At 45.3% G+C, this 16478-nt stretch overlaps 1 protein-coding gene across 4 annotated transcripts in view; it reads left to right on the forward strand.

Annotated features, from left to right (window-relative positions):
* Positions 1-16478, forward strand: part of ZMYND8 (zinc finger MYND-type containing 8) — a 432560-nt gene that overhangs the window by 392917 nt on the left and 23165 nt on the right. For all 4 annotated transcript variants that reach the window (XM_078651871.1, XM_078651872.1, XM_078651873.1 and 1 more), the window contains 2 exons: positions 690-844; positions 9343-9432. In XM_078651871.1, the coding sequence (XP_078507997.1) occupies positions 690-844; positions 9343-9432 (245 nt within the window). The remainder of the gene's footprint in view (positions 1-689; positions 845-9342; positions 9433-16478) is intronic.

Genomic DNA, 16478 nt, shown 5'->3' on the forward strand with positions numbered 1-16478 from the left:
GTTTTTCGTGCCCCTCGGGCATTTGTGTAACGTGCTAACTTAAAAGTATTTTCGTAAGAGTTTTGTTGTGTGCTTAGCTCCCTGTCTCATAAAGAGCCAGGGTAGTCTTGTTATAAATAAATACACTGTTTATTTTCATAACAACTTGTGTGGTGTCCTTTCACTGGGTGTTCAAGGGGTAATGTGATGGTAAAACAGCTGGCTTAACACGCCCTCTAGAGTCTTAGCCTTAGACTGCTCGTATCCATGCTACTAGGATAGCTGGTCTATAAGGTTGACTTACAACCAATCATCAATAAGGGTTGTTTGGACTGATATATAGTGATCACTAGAATAGTGAGCACTGCACATCAGGCAACTTCTCACACGGATGAATCATTTTTATGCAATATCTAATGTCTCCCATGGAATTTTCTTTTTATCAGTTGTGTTCTCCAAGAGAAGAAGTGAAAACATTTTCTGGTAACCAAGCAGCACACTGTGGGCTCCATTCTCGAACTATTGTGCCACTGTCTTCTCGCCACACAATAGCTTCTAGTCTTCATTATGTGCACAGATGTAATGCTGAGCCACAGATAGTGCTTTCAGAAAAAAGAATATCAGTATTTGAGGGGTCACCACAATGTTCTTTTATTTTTAAATGAGTCCGTAATGCCTCAAATTTCACTCTCTAAACTCTCTTGTTCTAGCAACCGCAACACAGCAAGAACCTGATTCAGAGCCTGGTGCAGATGTATCAAATAAACCTGTACAACCAAGCTCAGTGCAGCTATCACCATCAGAAACCGCTAATGCACCAAAAGAAAAAGACAGTCCTTCAGATAAAAACAAGGAAGGTGCTACAGTAAGTGTTACTGCTCAGTCTTCTAAAGCACTGTAAATTTGAAATAATCATTTCACTTAAAGACATGAAAATGTTTCCACTTTTTTCTTTCATTTTAAATTTTACCTATATCAGCAGCATTACAAATCCTTTATACCGTAAGATAAATGATTGCCAAAAACGAGCATTGTGTGATGTTCTGTATTCTTATTTCTTTATTCATGCCGTCATTACCTACATGTTTGCAAGGCATCTCCTTACCCGTGAGGTTTTTATATTTGCCTTGCCATTCTTGGCCTCAATTTGCCTTGTTTATTCCTAGTTTCAGGTGGGATTGCAGTTTTGCTTATATAAACATGAAAGGGAGCTTCCCATAGATAAAGAACCATACAATGTAAATCTACCAGAAACACCCACAGAACAGCTGGATTATTTCAGAAAATCTATTTTCAGTTGATCATTTTGGATAAAAATATTTAGATCAGAATTAATAAAGGTCAGCTTCTAATATACAAAAATACATTGGTTCGTAGAATCATGAGTAAACATCAGCCCAAGTGCAATTACGACAATAAAAACATGACATACCATTCATTCATTCTCTCAATCATGCACACTCTCTCTGTCAAACAAACCAAATATTCACACTCAATAAAGCATCAAAAAACGGCAAACAGTGGAAGGAAAAGCGCCGACGCGCGTTTCGGAAACTAGAGGTTATTTGGAAGATTCCTTCATCAGGGCGCATATATTTAATCCATGGATCTGTGCGGTCTAGGGTGATCCAAATTTAATAGCACACCATCAATATAAAAATCGGTTCACAATTTCTGTCATGGGTTGGCAAAGTATATCTGTGGGTGAAAGTAGGAAAGATTAGAAATATTATTAAAAAACTGTGGACTGTAATTTCAGGTCACAATAAAAGGAACAAGGCAGTGTGCAACATAAGTGTTAACATCATTCAACCTAATAAAGGGAGAAAAAGTGGTAAATAACCAGGAAATTAGAGAATAAGGGGGTTGAAGATCCCTGAATGACAAATCATTATACCACAATGAATCTAGAAAAAACATCTCAATCTACAATAGTTTGGAATACACACCTCTGGGTAGGTGGAAACTGACCCAACTTTAGGAATCACTATTAGCCAAAAAATTGTTCCAATTAGAAAGTATTTGGAGAATGATGGCCGACTGGCAACAGAGTTGTAATGATCAGTTGAAAGAAAGGAAATGTATACAGACGAAAAACTTGAGTAAGTGCTGCTAATAATAATGAGTTGCTATACATACAGGAGTTTTAAATTCAAAAAGGATAACAACTCTAAGGATTTAGAAAGGACTGCCAATGTTGGAAATGAGAATAAAATACCTATAGAGAATGTAGTTTGTGGTTTGGAGGTAGAGATGAAAATTCGAGCGCACTCCCGGTATTCTCCTGGTGAATGAGATAGGAGTGACAGGCTGGGAAGGTTCCGGTATTCTTTTCCTAAAATGTGAAGGAAAAGCACAGGATCGTATAAAGGTCCGTAAATGGCTGCTGATGGAATAAACAGGGATGATACAAGAGTTGAGGAGAATGGTTGGACTGAAACCAAAGTATCTGTTCCTCGTATTACAAAAATATGCACCAAGAGTGGTTTCAAAGTTCAAATGCAGACCGTAAATAATACTGTTATAATACCTCTGGTGAATGGCGATGTAAAGTCAGAGAAATCGGGTCCCGTTCTCTAATAAATGAAGACTGTCGGGATTGAATAAGGTTTCCTCCTAGAATGAAAGGGAGGTGCAACATAGTATTTAAATAGCCCCGTGATATCACTAATGGCACAAATAGGAGAAAAGTGCAGGTTTACTTTTCATATGTAGTACCCGACAAAAAGATATTCAATTAAGGCAAAGGAAAGGTGGACAACTCTGCCAGCTAGTTAGAATTAGGAGGACCAGTATTTCCTGCAGATATAAACTGTCTACGATAACCGGATGCAAACAATAGACAATAAAATACATGCCTACGGTTGCTAGAGATAAACATAAGACAGTAAAAAAATGCTTGGTCTCAAGGTGTTCGAACGTCTGCCTCTAACTATCACATAAAATATATGAGGCTCTGGTACCTGGTCATGTGAAGTGATAAACGCGATGTAAACAGAAATGGTGCTTCGTAAGCATTTCCCCGTTCCCTGTTGTGCAGAGTCCTGCAAAAAATCAGAGAAGACAGTGCAGGAATTGAGATAATTTAGAATAGCTATTAAAGTCTAAGCTCAGAAACAATATGCACGTAAGTCGGGTAAAAGCCTCCGGTACCTGTTCTGTCAGGGAGCGCACAGCGTACCTCGATACCACAGCCGGCCGCCTCAGCATTCATCCATTGTCGGAATAGCAATGGAACGGAGGAAATGGGGCTGGTATAAATACTGTTCGGCTTAGTGTTAATGGGAAGCACCTGGGTTAGGCGAAATGTCAGGAAGCTAAAACGCTGACCCCAAGAGATACGGCAAAGTGCTACAATGAGGCGCCTTGGTAAGGTGGTAGATTAGAGAACTAGGGCGCTGACGGCAGGGAATGCGGAAGTGGAAAAATGGCCGCCCCACCGTCCGATAGGCAGCGTCCTTAAAGAAATAAATAACAGTCGGGATTCTCAAGGGGTATAAATACCAGAACGAGAATAATTTCAGAGTTGGAAATATATTTCCAATACTAGTCCCAATAAAATGAAAAATATAAATGGACAGAAAACAACAATCGTCAGGAGAGTCATAAACAGAAAAAATGAAAAGGCATGAGATACTCTTTAAATAATCGCGTTCTCCCAAGGCAGATGTTAGTTCAAACCTGTATTAGCTGTATTGAGGGTAAACATCCAGAACACCTCCCTTTTGCCTCTAAAGGCATCGACATTTCCATGTAAGGGGCACTTAATGTGTTCTAGGATGAGCGAGTGTTTCATTTCTTGCCAGTGGGCTACCAGAGGTGCCTCTGGTCGTGAGTTCCTGATGGAGGATTTGTATTCAGAGAACCGAATTCTGAACTCTCTCCCCGTTTCGCCAACATATCCTTTGGCACAGGGACACAGAAGAAGGTAGATGACATTCTTGGTTCGACAATTTGTCATTTCTTTAAGTTGAAATCTTCTTTTTCCCCATGAGAGTACTGGGGTGGTTAGGACTTGATCACAGGCGTGGCAGCCGCCACATCTGTGACTCCCAGTGATCGGATTGGTCCCAGTGATGCTTTTTTGGCTAACACTAGGTGTCTCTGGTATCTTAGCTCTAACCAAGGCATTTCTCAAATTTCTGTTTCGTCGAAAGGCGAAAATAGGTTTTTTGAGTTGTTCAGCTGTTTTATCTGTGTTTAAAATATGCCATTGGGAATTGATGATGGATCTGAGTTTGTTGTTGAAATTGGAGTGAGTGGTGACAACTACTAGTTGTTGTTCCTCCTTTTTGTCTTTGGAGTTCAAGAGAGCTTCGCGATTGTAGTATTTGGCCCTTTTTTAAGAGTCCCTGATAAGTCGATGAGGATAACCTCTATCTAGGAGTTTGTTTTTAAGTTGGGCTGCATGGATCTCAAAATTACTGATGTCCGTAAAATTACGTCTAAGTCTAAGGAACTGGCCAAATGGAATACTATTCCTCTGGCTCCGCGGATGAAAGCTGTCGTATAGGAGGAGAGTGTTGCGTGCAGTTGGCTTGGTGTAAAGGGAAACCTCAATTTGCTGATTGTTAATTTGGATCCATACATCGAGAAATTATATTTTAGTAGAGCTAGTGTTCGCTGTAAATTTTAAATGTGTATCACAAAGATTAATCCACATGATAAATTCATCAAGTTGTTCATGTGCGCCCTTCCAGATAAAGAAGATATCGTCAATGAAACGATTATAGTTGGTAACGTTTTCAAAGAACGGTGCAATCTCATTGTGGATGAATCTTTCTTCAAATGCTCCCATATATGCATTAGCCACATTCGGTGCGCAAGCTGCTCCCATACTAATGCCAAACACTTGTTGGTATGTGATTTTGTCAAATTCAAAATAATTTTCTTTGAGAACTATCGCCAGGCATTCCAGAACGAAATGTTTTTCTGATGGACAGTCTGATCCGTCCAAAATTTTGTTGACGGCCTCGATTGCTCCCTTTTGTGGGATATTCGAGTAAAACGCCTCGATATCCATGGTGACCAGAATGTCAGTGTCACTGTTAAAGTCGTGCCCCTCAATTTTCGTGATAAGATGGCCAGTATCACGTACATAGGCTGGAAGCTGGCAGATGATGGGAGAAAGACAAGCATCCACAAATTTGGAAAGAGGCTCCGTAAGCGACCCAATGGTGGAAACAATGGGTCGATAGGAGGGGATTGCAGTTTTGGCCACTCCTAATTTCCTCATAGCCATTCTATCATGCTGGTGGTTTGATTTTGGTTCCACATTACTATTCTCAGCCCAAAGTGTTAGTGTGCCAATGTTTTCCTGCTGCACAAGCTCTTATCTTCTGCCTCTCGTATGAAAGAGTTGGATGGTGTGGTAGTGTTACCATCCACTTCTGCCCGGTGTTGAGTATGGCATTGTGCATTTCGGCGATCTTTGACTGGCAGATCATTATGATTGGTACTTGTCTCTTATGTGTTGGTTGGCATGTGCCAAGATGTTTTCTTGTTGTGTTGTTTCAAAACAAATCAGCAAAACGTATGAACGTATTGCCTTTTAGGTATACAAAATACATAATTTGGGGGCGGGTACCCATTAGTTTCTATGGTAGGTGGCTTGGCATTCTTTATCAGGGTACGCTGATCTTTCATGCTACTGGTAAGTGTTCCTGTTTGGAGTGTTTGTAAAAACTAAATTGTCTACTCCACGGGGCAGCAGGGTTGCCTGCTAGCATGGCCCATATGGCATGGTTTCTTGGTGAGTTTTCCTCAGACCCTTCACTCGAAGTTTATTGCTTTACGATTGATTGAGTTGAGGAATCTCCAGGTAAAAGTATCTATCAGAAGACTAAGTTGCTTACCTTTTGTAACAAGGTGTTCGAGGCATGTGTGGCTGTAGATGCACATACTGTGTATTCTCCGGCCCAGATGTATGCAAGTTAAATAATTCAATTAATTAAATAATTGTGTGCCTTTAAATAATTCTTCTTTAATCATGAGTAGGGCTCCCGGTTATATGGTATTTATTTTTTTAACATTTCCGTCTGTATTTATCCATATTTATTTTTGTCATTTTATCTGTATGTATCCGCATTCATTTTTGTCGCAAGCAAAAAAAGACTTTGCAGCTAGTATTTTTCCACATTTATTTAAATACACAGTGCACACGGTTGTTCTAGGTTTAGCTATATGTTTATATGCGTCAAATTAAGTAAACACAATACAGTCATCTGAAAACTTTGCCATTCTGATAAGTCACAGTGGTGTCACAGAGATTACTTGCACTAATATCAGTGAGCTGCTGCCGCTGTTACAATATTGAAAACACTGTCACTAGCCATGATTATTAGATGTAAACACAATTTGAATTTAGACGAGTGCACCTGAGGACTTTCAATGACCTGGCCAAAGACGGCATGAAAGAGCAGTCTACTTTCGTGATAAATTAAAGATATTGTTTGCCTCGTTTCTCCTTATTGTCAGTTCCATGCTCCTCCCTGCAGCATGCTCTGTGGTGCGTGTTGACTATCCACAGATGAGAGAGCAAACAACCTTCTCCGAAGCAGCAAGCTCTCGTTTCAGAAATAAATTAAAGGCCCTTGCATTAGTCCTGCCGGGCACTATTTCCGTCACATTTCTGAGGCCTAAAATATCCAACAACACCCACGTGAGCTGGCAGCTTTTAATTCACATTTTTTTTAAACTAAGTCCTTTGCTAATGTAAAACACATTTTCCATAAGTTAGACAGTCTCTGCTTTGAAAACATTGGGCGGGTATCACTTGCTTTATTTTACTTTCTACTGCCTAGTAGAAATTGAACAATTTACTTTAATACAGTAATCCCACGCCGTTCCTCGCTCAGTGGTGAATAAAACGATTTAACTTGAAAAAGGGCTTACAGATATGCCCCGGCTGTCTCTGTTCTCTCAGGAATGTTGGCGATTCTTCATGTGGCGCCAAGTCAAAGAGGAAAGTAAAAATGTTAAGGCCCCTGAAAGTATCCGAAAGCTAATGCGACCTAATTTCCCTAATGTGTCGTGACCGTGGCTGGTGGGCGTAGCTTTTATGAGTCTTTCTGCAAGCTGTGTATGACTGGAGGTGGATGCAGGAGATAGCGCTATTTCGGAGAGGAGAAGCAAAGGCAGCACCAGCTGCATAGGATTGCCACCCAACCCTGTTCTCTTGGAAAGAGGCCATAGTCTCCAACTCCAGGCAAACCTTGAGCCCGACGACTTTGCATCTGGTAGGCTCATGTTTTGCACCACTGTCAGCGGAGCAGTCTATTATTTGTTCAATCCTGCTTTCAGAAATGCCTCACCACCATGATCATTTGATGGTTAAAACCACTCCGGATCCTAACATGAAACTAATGGGTGACTCAACCGATCATACACACCGCCACCCAACTACAACACCTGGGCACGACCATGGTGGCATGAGCATGATGCACATGACATTTTACTTAGGATACGAACATGTAGAGCTGCTTTTCTCTGGCGTTGTGAACAACACACCCGGAGAAATGGCTGGCGCAGAGGAAAGGCGTGGGAATGTATGGGTACCCTCGCATTAAGAAGAGCAAAATTCTGAGAGTTGTGGAGGATATTTAAGGGAAACAGAGACCTTGATATCCGAACTCACAAATTGTAGCCAGAGTGTGTGCCAAAAAGAGACCCTTTATAATTTTAGTTTTTTTCTAAACATTCACGGATGTTGAAAATAAAGAGGCAGTTCCCATTAGACATACTTTTATCACGTTTGGTGTTGGTCTAAGAAACATTAGGATTATCACTATGTGCAGATGTTACCATCTTTAACCACAGTATGAAAATAGTTAGACATGTTTACAATTGTGTGTGCAGATTTTGACTGTCACTATTAATAGAAATGTCAGTAACAGATACTTAACTGTCACAAGTCTTTAAGTCAAAAGAGGTCTGCTGATTATGTAGTCCAAGGGGTGACCAGGTTTCTTTCAGAATGTGACTTTCACGTCGGCGGACTTCTGGCTAAGAATATCCTTGTACATTTATTTCTTTTTGCCACTGCATTATTGTATATTTGTATGTGTGTGCTCTCCTGCTTCCTGAAAATCAAAAAAAATAAGTTGAATATCAAAAGAATATCCTTTAAAAGTTCAGAATCAGGTTTTTATAGCTATCCTCAGGTTTTCATCCATTTTAGGTTAACTGGTTGAGTTTTTGGTAGAAGAACCATATATTCTAATAACTGTAATAATTAGTCAAATAATGATAAGGATACAATGCCGATATTAAGAATACAGTAACTGGCCATTTTTCCTGACCAATTGGATCACCCTCTTTCGGGTTATCAGAAGTAGCATAAGCAGTTGTTCGTAATCAGCAGTTCATGTTGTGCTGGACTTAACTGGGTAACACATTGCCTGTGGATCAATGCATTTCTTTTTTAGACAGAACATCATTCAGAAATGCTCACTTATCTGTTTTGGATTGCTTTCACTAATGCATCCTTCATGCTGCTTTCCACTAGTAGTTTAAGAAACTTGTAATTCATTTATATCCGGCACTTCCACTTATATACGGATTTTGTCTGCATTCTGTCCAGATGACAATGTCTCTGTAATTGATTTTCATGAAGGATTACTACAGCTTTTTAACATTTGGTTTGTGTACACGATTACTAGTCCAACTAATATTGATGGAATCGTCAGCAACTAAATTAAGACTTGCTCCATAGAGCCATCCTTTTGGAATACATCAATGACGCTGTTTATTTTTGATGTTGAGGCTCTAAAATCTATCAATAAATAAATATAATGTGTGATATTTGTAATAGTATAGGTAATTTCTGATGCGAATTGATATTTCTTTGTCATCAACATTCCAAAGCGATGGCAAAATACTCCCCCTTGTTCTCTCCCTCCACCACTAGTATATCCCACATCTTTACATTATTTCTTTGACCAGGTGTGGGACTGGTTAGCAGCCAGACAGCATCAGAAATCACACTGAAAATCTGCATCATAGCAGCAGCTCATGAGGAAGTGAAGTCATTTGCCGGCACCAAAGCCTTTGTCACTGTAAACAGTTCCTCTCCAGTGGGGAGATATGGGGTCATGCATATAGGGTGAATAATGCAAAGTTAAGATCCATATCGAGAGAACACCTTAGTCTGCATTTGGTGCAAATTAGGTTTTTAAATATGTTTCAGCCTTATTTACTTTGCTTATGTTGTGGCAATTCTTCTGATCATAAACCTAGTTAACAACAAAACCCTTTAGCAGCTTTTATATTTTTATGTACATTGCATATGCTTCAAGTGAAATTTACCAACGTCTGTTGCAAATTATTACACGCACACTCAAATTGCGGGTCCTGTCTTCGCAGATTGCAGCAGGTGTGCCAAGCACACAACCCATAAAATTAGTCCAGGTGCCACAGACTACAGCCTTCATTCCTGCTACTCAGCCCACAATTGTAAGTATGCATGACTATCATTGAATCTTTCAATATGTTGCATTTTGATCTGTCTCTTAAACAGATAAGAATGCACTACTGCCAAATCTCACTTTGCAATGTAACAAAAGTCGATTGTAACGTAGCCTAGCATCTTTAGTCAACATCTGCATGTTCATTTTATATCTCTGCAGTCTTGCCTACGTAAATTTCTACAGTCACTCTGAGGACTTCCATCATCTGGAGACAGACCACTTCTCTCCTCAACATAAAATGTTAGTCTGTAACGTCTAAGGTCATCTGAGGCATCACTTAATAAGTAGGTCACACAAATCGAAACCTTTGAAACGGTTATTAAAAACAAAAAAGTGCAATCACACATGTTCTTTACAGCACAGCCTCCTGCACTATGCTACATTCTAGGGTGACTCCTCTGTGGTTTCATTTCTCCCAGCAAAACAGACCTTCTTGCCTGTTCGTTAGTATTCTTCTCTTGCTCCGAGTTCGAGCTATTCTTTCTGATTGGAAGGCACAGGGGCTGAGGAATTATGTTGGTGTATGCTAGATTACTACAATTTAGCAGTTTTGCTTTTCACGCCTTTTGAATTTGTGCCAAGCCTGAGGTAGTGGTGCTGGTGTGTAGCTTGAAATGGGGCTTTTTTTTTACACTGGATTTCACTTTCGTAGATGCCTTTCAGGCTTTTGTGACCTTTTACAATTGCTCAGCCATTTTCTGTGGAAAGTTATTTTCAGTAGTCTTAGTGCAGTACCATCTTAAGCATTTCAACAAGAAGAAAAATGCACCTTTCGATCTGTGGAACAGCACTTTGGCTTTAGTTCAATGAGCCATATCCAGTCTCTGTGTGTGAATAGGTTTCCTGCAGCTTTTTAATCTTCCAGCTCCCCTTCTTCACCGCAAAGTTAAGATTTGCAAATCACTAATTGACAGCTGCATTAAAGCTGCAACTGTTACACCATTTGGGACTGATGTTCTGTTTCCATCCTCAGAATAATAAGGGACTTTAATCCGATCCAACTCTGCACCCAGCGTTTAAATCATTAGAGAATCATCTGCCTGCTCTAATAAAGGGTAACAAATCTGGTCCTTTAATTGACTTTTTAGCTTACCTAGCACACTCCTAATTGAATCTTTGATGTATGTACTAGCACTGTTGGTGTTTGAGCATGAGTGCTGTTGCCTTGGTACAGCAGAACTTAACAGCATGCTACCACTTTTAAATTCTTACACAAGTTCACTCAATTGGAATTTATAAACAATGAATTGCGAATTTAGAGATTCATCCTCACCACTGAGTGTATTGTAAATATGGTTATAGTGCCAACCACAAAAAAATAACTAAATAGGTTAATTCATCTACTGTTACTTACTGTGAACTGCAAGTCCCAGAGGGCATCAGAACTGGGCTCACAAACTAACACTATAAAGGGTGAAAGCAAAGAGAGACTCGCGTAACCGTGACAAAGACAATTTCTTGGTCAAAACGTTTGGGGGTGGTAACTATGCTTTAATAAAAGCTATCTTAAACCACTCGACTTCTGGAGTGCTGTGAAATATTTGTGTGTTTTTTCCCGCAGTTATTCACAAATATGGAAAATATACCACATGTCCTAATGGGTTTTATCATCTTAACATCGGTTTCCAAGCCATTCGGAGCATTCCATGATCAGGGCCACTGGGATTATGCAGCAATTGAGAACAAAATTATGTGGTTGATGTATCTAAATTATACGGCAAGAAAAAGCAAATTCTTCGGCGAACTATCTGGTGGTATTATTTTGAGCCATTTGAGCTAGAAATGCAATTTTCTTTGAGATCTGCAAACCCCGTAGTACATTTTGGTGCAAGTGTGGTGAATCCCTAATTATGCAGTAACTACCACAGACATGAGTCGCATAAGTCCATTAGCTCATGAATGGTGGAACTTGTGGGCCTAAATTGGGGCATTGGCTGTAGCTTGCAGATTCCTTACTGGCGTTGCAAACTGTGAAATGTGTGGACGCATAGTGGGTCTCATTCCATAGTTTGTAGACTTTTCTCAGGCTTTGAGGACTGCCCTCATCATTTGATGAGTCGTGATCGTCACACTTGATTTAATATCCACAACTATCAACACTTATGACAGCTGTTTAAAATAAAATAAAAATGGGGGGTTTCCTCATAAAATTGTTGGTTTAGAAATGTTCTTGGGTCAGACTGTAGTTTAGAGAGTGCATTCCTAGAGGAGTGAAACTTTTTGAATACTTTTTAGAAGTGTGGTATCATTGGTAACATTGCACCGCCTAGCAAAGAGTCTTCTCTAAAGTCTGCAGATATCTGGGCATGTTACATAGTTTTGTAGGGTTTATTTGGCTGAAACTTTATATATTCTCCTTCCACATTAAACAGTGCCTATTGGAGAACTGAAAAGGCCTAGTTTTAGAGGAGTGAGACTACTTAGAGGGCCCTAGCATTGTCTCCCACTTATCAACATTGGTGGGGGGTTGCGGGGCGGGGTTGCACACTGCCTCTTATCCCAGCACAGTTCACCTCATTGCATTCTGGTTAATGAGGTATGCGTACTTCAAATGTTGCTGTAGTTTTTCACCAAAGTTAGTGCAGGGGCCAACTGTGCTGGGATGTGAGGCAATGTGTGCCCAACCCCCCTTCTTATAAACCCCTTCCAACTCACTCAGTCAAACCTATGTATTCATTGTTGACTCCATTAAAAAAAAACATGTCCAGTATCTAACCATTTTTCTCTCAATTTATTATTGCTATCTTAATGTGATGCATCCATTTTTCAGCATATTCGTGATTGAATTTTGCTAGGTTCGTTTGTTATTCTAACAATGTTAACTTGCTTTAAAGAGCTACTTCTGCCATTCAGAAGTATGTGTACTGAAGCAGCAGTTTTCAAGATTTTAATTGTGTGCTTTAGTTATTAATCTTGAGTTTATGGCCGACAGGACGTGAGCTCCACCAGCTCCCGTCCTGAGGACCCAAATATCCTGCATATTGATCCTACCTGGGCTGCTTTTTGCTCGAATCGGGGCCGGAGGCTCCTCTCACGCCGGGGGCCCCCTTCCTGACCCACCGCCGGCAGACATCCGCGAGATTCCCTGGAGGCGGTGCTGGAGCTGGACGGGCCGGACCTCCGCCTACGTGAGGCTGGGGTCTGCGGCCTAGTCCGGAGCTGTGTTGCGGTAGTGGCCGGGCCTTGCGGAGCTCCTGGAGCTCGAGGTGCCGAATACAGGACCGCGGAGCCCGCTGCCATCTGGGGCTCCGCCTCGAAGAAGCTCGTGTGGGGCTGCTGGGTCCTGCGGATGGTCTCTGTTACCCGGCCCCATCCTGGAAGCGGTGAGGAGTGACGCGGCGGCCGCCTTCTCCCTAGGCACGGCTTCAGCGACGGTGCGGGAGCCTCCCGGTCGGGGGAGCGCTCCCTGGAGGAGACCTCTCTTTGTTTTTTGAGGCCCTGGGGGGCTGGCCCGGAGCCTGCGGCGGCTGAGGTGCGAGTGCGCTGCGGGGCTTCTGTGACCGGCTTGGCGCCCCTCCCCCGCTGCGTCGCCATCTTGCTCCTGCGGCCGGTGGACACAACGCGGGGGCCTGTGGATTGAGAGGCCCGCTGCACCGTGCTGGTGAACCAGTTGGTGCATCGCTGGCGACCTGGGAGGCCGTGAGAACGCTTCGCCGGTGATGCTGGGCATGGCATACATAACTGGCCACATCCGCACATCCTGAGGTCATCCTGTCCACCGAGTGGCCTGCAAGAGGTGAGGCGGTGCTAGTGGACATAGAGGTGAGTAACTGGGAATCGGGCTCCCCGCCCAACACGTAGGGCACGCTTCTTGTGCTGGCTTGTTTGCCCCGGGCCCCCCACTTGACTGACGGGGACAGTGTGTGCTGTTTGCTTTGGCCGCCCCTCATCCTGCGAGGGCCAACTCCTTTCTCGGGTGCCCTCGGTGGAGTCGGACTGTTGCTCCAGATTGCCCCTGCGGGCGCTGTGGCCTTGGTGGAGAGGAGCGGACCTTGCGCCCCTGTTTGCAGTTGCGGGGCCCCGCATGGTTCACGACAGCGGCGATACTGGCCCTTCCTGGGTGTCTTCCGTGTTGGCGCGGCCTGGAGCTGCCTGGGGGTGCGATCAGGTGACCTGAGCAGCTGACCGGGGACACACGCCTGGGCGGCAGTGGCTGGGAGAAGTCCTTGGGGATCGACTGGAGGAGTTGATGCGCCCTTTGACTGCTGGCAATGCGCAAGGATAGGATGTCGCGGTCCACCCTGCCCAACACCATTACTCAGTACACTACCCAGCGGCTGCCGGCGCAACGGATTGCGCGACAGACTGGTCAGGAGGAGAGTTCGGATGGGCCCGTAGAGCCTTCCCCGGCGGAACTACTGAAAGCTATCCAGGGCTCTCACACCGCGCTGGAGCGGCAGATAGAGACTGTGTCAATTGACGTCAACCTTCTGCGTACGGATCTCCGAAAAGTGGCGGATAAGGTCTCGGACGCTGAGGGCAATATTACCCAGCTACAAGGGGAGGAGGCCTCCCTCCAGAAGACGGTCACGCAACTTACGGCCACGACGCGTGCATTGGAGCGGAGTGCTGAGGATGCGGAAGGTAGAGCGCGTCGAAGCAACATTAGGGTCCTGGGTGTGCCGGAACGATTGGAGGCGGGTATTGCCGAGCGCTTCCTGGAGACCTGGATTCGGACTGAGCTGTGTCCGCAGGGCCTGTCGAGTGTCTTCGTCATCGAACGGGCCCATCGGGCCCTGATTCCGCCCCTGCGCCCGGGTGAGCCCCCGAGGGCGCCGATCGCTAAGATTCTGAACTATAAGGACCGGGACTGCATACTGAGGGCGGCAAGGGAGGCGGCGGCTCTCACCATAGAAAACAGTCGTGTGTCCATTTATCCTGACTACACCCAGCAGGTCCAGGAGCAGAGGAAGTCCTACTTGGGGGTCAAGCAGAAACTCCGGGAGATGAAGCTCCAATATATGCTATTGTATCCGGCCAAGCTCAAGGTGATCTCCCAGGGCTGGGCGCACTTCTTTGAATCCCCAGCGGAGGTATGGGAGTGGCTGGAGATTAGGGGTGACGACCTGCCCCCGGGGGAACGCTGGGGGCCCCGTGAGACGTGGGGGACCCGTCCTCAGAGACGACGTCGAGGAAAATGAAGGCGCCGGTCTGGATCGGAGTGCTCCGAGGGGCCTAGGGTCACGGTGGGAGAAGATGGTGCTCTGCTTCTGGGTCCCCCAATGGCGGGGGCTGGTCCGGGGTCCCCGGGTGCGCCCGCCACTGAAGAAGTGTTGGTTCCGGACAACTTTCCAAGCCATTGACGGAGACGGCGCCGTCTTGAGGTACTGTCAGACTTTTACTATGTTGCACTCCATTTTGGGGGGCCTCTGTTGGGCCTTGGGTCGCTGGGGGCAGGTACCTGCTGATGCGGGTCAAGTTGGATGGTAGGGATTTCCTGCTCTTGAATTCCTATGCTCCGAATGTCGATGACCCTGGCTTTTTTTCCCATCTTCAGGAACTCATTGTCTCGGACCTAGACGCCCCCTTCCTCTGGTTTGGGGATTTTAATTGCGTGCTGGATCCGGATCTGGATCGGCATCCCCCTCGCTCTGGCACGAAGCCGCGTATGACTGCGCGACTCAGGGAAGTGATGCATAATTTGGGAGCTGTGGATGTGTGGCGGACGGGCCACCCCCACTCAGCGCCTATATACTTGTTGTACCCCGACGCACGACACCCATAGTAGGCTGGACCGTATCCTTGCGGCTAATGTAGCCGCGTCTCTTTCTTTGACAGTTACTCACCAGGCCCGTTTTCTGTCGGACCATGCTCCAGTGACGTGTATGGCGCAATGGGCTGACCAGGCTACGCGTCCCCGTACTTGGCGGATGCCAATGGACCTATTGCAGGACCAGGTGGGGAAAGACCATGCGGCGACTGCCCTGACTAATTATATAGATTTGAACTGGGAAGGCGGTGATTTGTCCTACTCAACCAAATGGGAGGCCCTGAAAGCAGTGGTGCGTGGTGCCTGTATGGGCCTCACCTATGGGGTCCGGAAGCACTTGCTCTGTGAGTTACGGGACGCAGAGGATAGACTTCGGCGCTGTCAGTCTCTACCGGATCCCGTTGCCTCGGACCTGGAAGGGGAGGAGGCGGCCCAGGCGTCAATCCATGACATTCTTACCCGTCTGGATAAGTATACCTTGGGCCAATATAGGCAGCGTCTCCACCACGAGGGGGACAAGTCTGGTCGACTGCTGGCCTGGATTCTGCGTCGTGAATTTGCACCGGAGCGGATAATTGCCCTGCGGGCGCCCGCAGGTGATATGGTGCACTCGGAGTCTGATATTCTCGAGGTCCTTCGATCTCACCTGCAGACGGTGTATACTGCCGACCCCTCGGTCACGGAGGCCTCCTATCAGCCTTACCTCCAGGGTCTGACTTCCGGCCCTCTCGGGGGAGGCCGCGGAGGAACTGGATGCGGCCTTAGCACTCCGAGAGGTCAGGGTGGCGTTAGCCGCCCTTCCGCGGGCTAAGGCGCCGGGCGGGGACGGTTTCCCGCCTGAATTATACCATTCGTTTGGGGACGTCCAGGGCCCCCTCCTCTTGCAGGTCTATAATGAGGCCCTGTGGTGTGGCATTCTTCCGCCCACCATGAATCAGGGGGAGCTTTGTATGCTTTTGGGACCAGGGGGGACAGTTGCGACCCAGCGGCGTTTCGGCCTATCACTCTGATCAATACGGATGTGAAGATCCTTACCAGACTATTGGCCACTCGCCTGGCCCCACACATGGCACACTTGGTCCATCCGGACCAATGTGGGTTTATCCCTGGTCGTAACACTGCAATGAACCATGTCCTTCACGAGGTGCGTGGTGGCGAGGATCCCCACATCCTGGTGTCGATTGATCTGGCTAAGGCCTTTGACACTGTCAGCTGGGGGTATCTGTTGGAGGTGCTCCAGATGGCAGGCCTGCGGCCGGTGTTTTGCAATTGGATCCGGGTGCTCTACGGGGCACCCCGGGCTAGGGTTCGGCTTGGGTCGG

The sequence above is a fragment of the Lissotriton helveticus genome, chromosome 7, assembly GCF_964261635.1.
Source record: "Lissotriton helveticus chromosome 7, aLisHel1.1, whole genome shotgun sequence".
NCBI classification, from domain to species: domain Eukaryota; kingdom Metazoa; phylum Chordata; class Amphibia; order Caudata; family Salamandridae; genus Lissotriton; species Lissotriton helveticus.